At 44.9% G+C, this 6,866-nt stretch overlaps 1 protein-coding gene across 2 annotated transcripts in view; it reads right to left on the minus strand.

Moving 5' to 3' along the window:
- The window catches only part of jam3b (junctional adhesion molecule 3b), a 149,749-nt gene extending 142,948 nt beyond the window's left edge, over positions 1–6,801 (minus strand). Inside the window, exon 1 of one of the 2 annotated variants that reach the window (XM_059956774.1) lies at positions 678–6,801. In XM_059956774.1, the coding sequence (XP_059812757.1) occupies positions 678–735 (58 nt within the window). In that variant the 5' untranslated portion in view covers positions 736–6,801. The remainder of the gene's footprint in view (positions 1–677) is intronic. The other variant, XM_059956773.1, reaches the window with a different exon arrangement.
- Between the last annotated feature and the right edge of the window lie 65 nt (positions 6,802–6,866).

Raw genomic sequence — 6,866 nt, forward strand, 5'->3', positions numbered from 1 at the left:
AGTTAAATACATGTAATTTTATGAAACAGGAGAAGTCAAATTCTTCAAGGAAGACCAAAAGATAAATTAATTTTAATGACAACTAGTCCTTGACCAGTACCAAGCAACACATATGTATATAATACCGTTGGAACTCAAGGCAGCATCTATGGCACAGTCGACGTTTCCGGCCGAGACCCTTCGCCAGCATTTTGTGTATGCTGCTTGGATTTCCAGCATCTGCATATTTTCTCTTGCTTGACCAGGTTTGCATCAAAGGATTAGGATATGCCACGCACGTGAAATGCTACTCCAACATTTCTTTAGTTAACCCTATTCCTGAGCAACCATTTCACTTAATGGAACCGAACAACAACCACTTCATGTTCTCCCTTCAATATTTGCAATACTGTGAACAAATTACACAATCATATCACAGGACACGGGCTTTGAACTGTTATTAGAAATAGCTTCTCCGTTCACGCATTGTAAAAATAAAGGTGAAGACACGCGTGTAACAGCGGGGCAAAACTAACAGTGCGACTGAACCGCGCAGCGAAGCAGCCACCTCGCACGAGAACTTATCGCACAGCGATCAGGTAAATAAAGAATAATCCCTGTCAAGCCTTGTCCCCAAATAAAGTTACGTCTCTGGTGAAAAATTTTCGGTTACATTTTCCCCAGCCACTCTCACTTACTCTCCGCCAGCACGAAGTAAAGCACCAGAAGCCGCAGCAACGAAACTCCACCCGCCATCTTCACACAACCGGCTCAGACGCTCAGTGAGCACGCGCGTTGCCGGCGGAATGTTGTTACCCTCCAGCGCGGCGCCATGGCAACGGATGAAGACGGTCCAGCGCCATGGCAACGCGAGAAGCTGCATCGCAGCAACGGGAAGAGGTTGTGGGCAGCTGCCGGCTGAACTGGAATGAGGAGCAGGTGGGTGTTCTTAGGGTAATGTTCGGTGCGTATGGTCAAGATCTTTGCACTACAGGCAGTCCAGCCATACAAAGATTCAGTAGTAGTATACCTACCTCACTGCCAGGAACCTCTTGTAAACTTTTTGCTCTAATTTTGTCTTTCTTCTAAAAGCTGTATTTAATTTATGTTTAATGTATGTACTGTTTATATGATGTTACATGCATGTATAAGACCATAAGATATCAGAGCAGAACTAGGCCACTTGGCCTACCGCATCTGATCAGCCATTTCATCATACCTTATCCATAAGAGCATAAGAAATAGGAGCAGGAGGAGGCTATCTGGCCCGTTGAGCTTGCTTCGCCATTCAATAAGATCATGGCTGATCTGGCCATGGATTCATCTCCACTTGCCTGCCTATGCAAAAATCTATCCAACCTTGTTTTAAATATATTTAATGAGGTAGCCTCCACTGCTTCATTGGGCAGAGAATTCCACAGATTCACCACTCTCTGGGAAAAGCAGTTCCTCCTCATCTCCATCCTAAATCTACTCCCCCAAGTCCTGAGGCTATGTCCCCTAGTTCTAGTCTCATCTACCAGTGAAAACAACTTTCCTGCCTCTATCTTATCTATTGCTTTCATAATTTTATATGTTTCTATAAGATCTCCTCTCATTCTTCTGAATTCCATCGAATATAGTCCCAGGTTACTCAAACTCTCCTCTTAGTCTAACCCACTCATCTCTGGAGTCAACCTAGTGAACCTCCTCTGCACCACCCCCAAAGCCAGTATATCCTTCCTCAAGTAAGGAGACTAGAACTGCACGCAGTTCTCCATGTGTGGCTCCACCAATACCCTGTACAGTTTCAGCATAACCTCCCTGCTTCAATCCCTCGAGCAATGAAGGCCTGGAATTGCTCTGCCCTGAGGACAGAGATGACTACTCATTCCATTGCATCTAAACCACAGCAACACAAGAAAATAGGAGCAAGAGTAGGCCAGCAGTTCCCTCAAGCCTACCTCCCCATGCCATATGCCTGAGCTATGGAGGCCTCAAATTCTCTTCTGTGTCAGTTCCCTGCAATCTTTCATTTATTAATGTATCTTCATCTTAAATATACCTACTGATCTGGCCTCCACTGTCCTCGGGGCAGAGAATTCCAGAGATTCAATGCCTGCTGAGAGAAGGAATTCCGATGCACCTCAGTTTCAGTGGCCTGACCCTCATTGAGAGGTTAGGAAACCTCCAATGATTGGCAATTCAATGGTTAGCAAGTGGGACAAGTGCTTCTGCAACTGCAGCCATCATTTTAGTATAATTGTGACCTTGGTATGGCAATATGACAGCAAAGTGTGGATAGCTATAGATTATTCTATACACACACGCACACACACAGAAAGAGGGAAGTACTGCTGTTGGCAGATTACATAAAGCTGGTCAAGAGATTAAATGAAAGAACTCAAAGTCGGTAATCTCCAGATTAATTCCAGTGCCAAGTACCAGTAAACACTGAAATAGAATATTATAAATGAATGCTTGACTAAAGAAATACTGCATTAGAGGGTTTCAGATTCTGCAGATGAGAATCCATACAAAACTGAGACATAACTGGAAAAGTTAAGTGTTCTTGCTTATTGCTGAGGAAACAGTTACAAAATTAGAAAAGTTATGCCTCAGTATTTTAAGATCGATCATCTTCAGTTCTTTCCTTTATAAGATCAGCTTTGAAGATACTTGGAAGGTGATTGCACAGTGCTATATTCCATTCACAACCACTCAGATCATGATGCAATCAACATTTGTAGGCAATGGAGGCATCTCCCACAGATGTAGTTATCCAGACCACAAGGTGCAAGGAATTTCCACATGATGCCAGACACACAATACACAGCACTGAGCTCACCAGTCATAACTGAATAAGTAATGCTGCGTGCTAGTGAGTATAGAAATAGGATGATAGCTCAGATAAATATGTGGCTAAAGGGATAGGGAGGGCTTTGGAGTTCTGGATCTTTTTGGGGAAGGTGAGACCTATGCGAGATGGATGGGTTACACCTGAACCAGAACAGCTCCAATATAATTGTGGGGATGCATAGGTCCAATGATCCTGAAGAAGGGTCTCTGCCCAAAACATTGACTGTATATTCGTTTCCATAGATGCTGCCCGATGTGCTGTTCCTCCAGTATTTCTCGTGTTTAAGATCTAATGCTTGCTCTCTTCTGTTATAAACACATTCCACTCCCACATTTCTCTGTGCCTGCACTTCAACAACCTTATTTACCACACTCCACAAAGTGAGATGCAGTGAACTAAATTTATTTCATATTACTAACTGCTGACTTTACCTCAACCAAAATCTTTACATTGAAGTCATCTAATGTGAACTGCTTTGTACATTTCATTCTTATTTTGATCTGACCATTTTACTATTTGCATAATTTGTTTTTCTTGTGAATGATGCTTACTTGACACTCTGCCTGTGATGCTGCTGCAAGCAAGATTTTCATTAGACCTGTGCATACATGGACGTGTAGATGGCAATAAACTTGACTTTGACCCTTGGTTCTACATGAAATATTGCTCCTGTACTCAGCCTATCAAATATTGTAGAGGATTTGAGAGGTGGGAGGAGGGAGAGAGAGGATAGGATGGGAAAGAGGCTGGGAGGAGAGAGGAACAGAATTGAGTTGAGGTAGAGTTTAGGCAGTGGGGCCAGGCACAAGACAGAGGAACAAGCCAATATTTGATTGATTTAATGTCGGGTCAGAATGCAAACTAGGTGTTTGACAGACTTATTTTCTTAATGGGTTCTATTAGGGTTCTTTGTTTTGTGGCTGCCTGCAAGAAGACAAATTTCAAGGTTGTATATAGTATACATAATTTGATAATAAATGTACTTTGAACTTTGAGGGGTGAAGGGGGAAGAGGGCAGGAAGAGAGAAAGGGAGGGAGAAGAGCAGAGCTACAGGGCATGAGGAGGGAGGGGAGGGGAGGGCGAGATCAATGTCTCCTCCACTCCTACCAGCGGTAACCACAGACAACATAGCATTTGATCTGTGAGGCCAAGCAGAAAAAAGGTGACCTAACAGTTGTCTGGTTAGACCTCGCGAACGCCTATGGGTCTATTCCACATGACCTCATCCACGAAGGACTTGACCACTACTACATCCCAGTGGCTATTCGAGACATGATCACCAGCTACCTAGGAGGATTCAAACTCATATTTTACATCAGCCCATTTCACAACTAGTTGGCAGGACCTCCAGAAGGGGATTCCAACAAGGTGTACCATCTCCCCCACCCTATTTATTATGGGAATGAACCTCCTAATATCAGCAGCAGAAGACGTAACCTGCGGCCCGACACTGGAGTTGGGCATTGCCCAGCCAGCTCTACGAGGGTTCATGGACAACATCTCTATAACAACTGTCACATGTCCAAGCAAGATGGGTATTGGAAACCCTGGACAATGTAGCCACTTGGGCAAGGATGTCCTACAAGGCCAAGAAGTCCAAGTGTATGGTGATCAGAAAGGGCCTAAGTAACTAGCAAGTTTAGCCTCCAAATTCAGGGTGAGGTCATCCCTTCCATCAAAGATAACCAAATAAAATGCTTGGGAAAGTGGTTTAATGCATCACTGACAGATAGGGCCAATGTCACCAATGCTGTGAAGCAGACAGATGAATGGCTGAAGAAGGTCGACAAATCCGGACTTCCCGGTAAATTCAAGACCTCCTGTACCAATACGGCCTTCTGCCCAGGCTTCTCTGGCTCTTCACACTTTATGAGTTCTCCATGACTGCCATAGAGGGCATTGAGAGGAAAATCAACAAGCACCTGGAGAGATGGTTAGGTGTTCCCCTAAGCTTCTCTTCAGTGGGCCTCTATATTCGATCTGAGCAACTGCAGCTTCCCGCCATCTGTTGTGGAGGAATTCAAGGTGGCTAAATGCAGAGCCTTATTAAACTTGAGAGATTCCAATGACGATCTGGTAAAGCAAGCAGGCGTTACAACCAGATCTGGGCGCAAGTGGGCAGCCAAAGCAGCAGTAGAGCAGATAGTGTGTTCTCTGAAGCTGAGAGATATCACTGGCAACCCCTGCGTCAGGCGGCAAGACCTCAGGTCAGTTCACTTCCAGTAATGGGGAAATGCAAGCATAAGGAACAGGCGAGACATGGTACAGGCAGAAGTACAGATCAGTGAAGAAGAGAAGTGGATGTCAAAGTCAGTGGAACAAGCATCCCAGGGTGCCTGGACAAAATGGGATCTGCCCAAGCGCAAGATCTCATGGGCAGAGTTATGGAGACTGGAGCCTTTCCGTATTTCCTTCCTCTTGCAATCCATGTATGACACCCTTCCTTCGCCATTACATCTATACACACGGGGGATGAGAGAAGACCCAAACTGTAAGCTCTGTGGTCAAAAGGGGACACTGGCTCATATACTATCTGGGTGTAAAACAGCTCCAATTCAAGGACGGTTTGGGTGGCACCATGATAAGGTGCTGCTGGCTCTTGCTTACACACTAGATCGAGAGAGATGCAAGAAGAGGACTGCTGGCACAGATTTGAGGAAGGCCATCACCTTTATCAAAGAGGGAGCCAGGCCTTTCGTAACCAAACAACCAAAGCCAAATCTGCTGCTAATGGCCAGGTCCTGGGAGATGAGGGTTGATGTGGGAAGGAGGCTGCAGTTCCTGGAAGTGGTGCGCACAACCCTCCGCCCAGACATTGTATTGTGGTCAATTGAAGACCGGAAAATAATTCTTGTTGAGCTGGCAGTGCTGTGGGAGGAGGGATGGGAAGAGGCCATGAGAGAAAGGCCTTGAAGTACCAGCCCTTAGTGCAGGAGTGCAAAGACAAGGGATGGTAGGCATGGTTGTTCCCTGTGGAGATCTGCTGCAGAGGTTTCCCAGCCAAATCAGCATGGCTGTTGTTGTCAGCTCTGGGCCTGGATGAAAGGAGCGAAAAACAAGCAGCTTGTAGGATGGGGGAGGGGGGGAAGAGGCAGAATGAGTAGATGAGAGGAGGGAAGCTGGAAGCCAGGAGCAGATGGGCAGTGATTTGGCCACCACTGCTGGTCCACCAACTGGAGAATGTTGTGGTTAAGGGTCAAAACACTCTGTGAAGGTTGGGAACCACCTGATGACATCTGCTCCTAGCTGAAGGCTACGGTTACCTCACAAGGTATCTGGAGAATGCACCCTAACAGGTGTATGTAACAAGTTACATGTAATTTCAATCAGTGATAATAATTCTGATTCAGTCTGGGCTCCTTCAACATTTCCTTTAGCGCTGCCACTGGAACATGACATGCTCTCCTGTCTACAAACTGCAGCAACATCTCTACGTGCTGAACTAACTTATCTCTGCTGGAAAACCCTTCTAATCACAGAAGTCCTTTGTTGATGGGCTATTACATAAATCTAATCACAAGTATATTTAAAGCAACACACACAAAATGCTGAGGAACTCAGCAGGTCAGACAGCATCTGTGGATGGGAATAAACAGTCCACGTTTCTGTCTGGCATATTTATGTGCACTGTTGCCATCTCATGGCAGGAATATTCCTAAGCACCAACAGATGAAAAGGCAGCATCTTTGTTGCTCCAGGTTCCAGCATCTGTAGTCTTGTCTCCACATTCATGTGCATTACTCCTCCTTGAAATGATATTTCTGTGCAGAGAAATACAGGTAGTAGGAAATACACAGATTTAGTGAATGGGGAGAAGATTGAGGAATATTTTTAAATGCAGAGAGTGACTGAATTTGCCAAGCACTGTCTAAGGGCAGAGGCAAATGCTCTCTTGTTTTAAGTATCTGGACAAATACTTGAATAACCAAAGCATAGAGGGAGGTTGGGGTTTGGGGGATGGAAAAAATGTATTTGTTTTAAATTACAGATTAATAGAATTGCATTAAACGTTTGCTTGGTTATTATTGGTTTGATATTTGTGGGAAC

The sequence above is a fragment of the Hypanus sabinus genome, chromosome X2, assembly GCF_030144855.1.
Source record: "Hypanus sabinus isolate sHypSab1 chromosome X2, sHypSab1.hap1, whole genome shotgun sequence".
Lineage (NCBI taxonomy): Eukaryota > Metazoa > Chordata > Chondrichthyes > Myliobatiformes > Dasyatidae > Hypanus > Hypanus sabinus.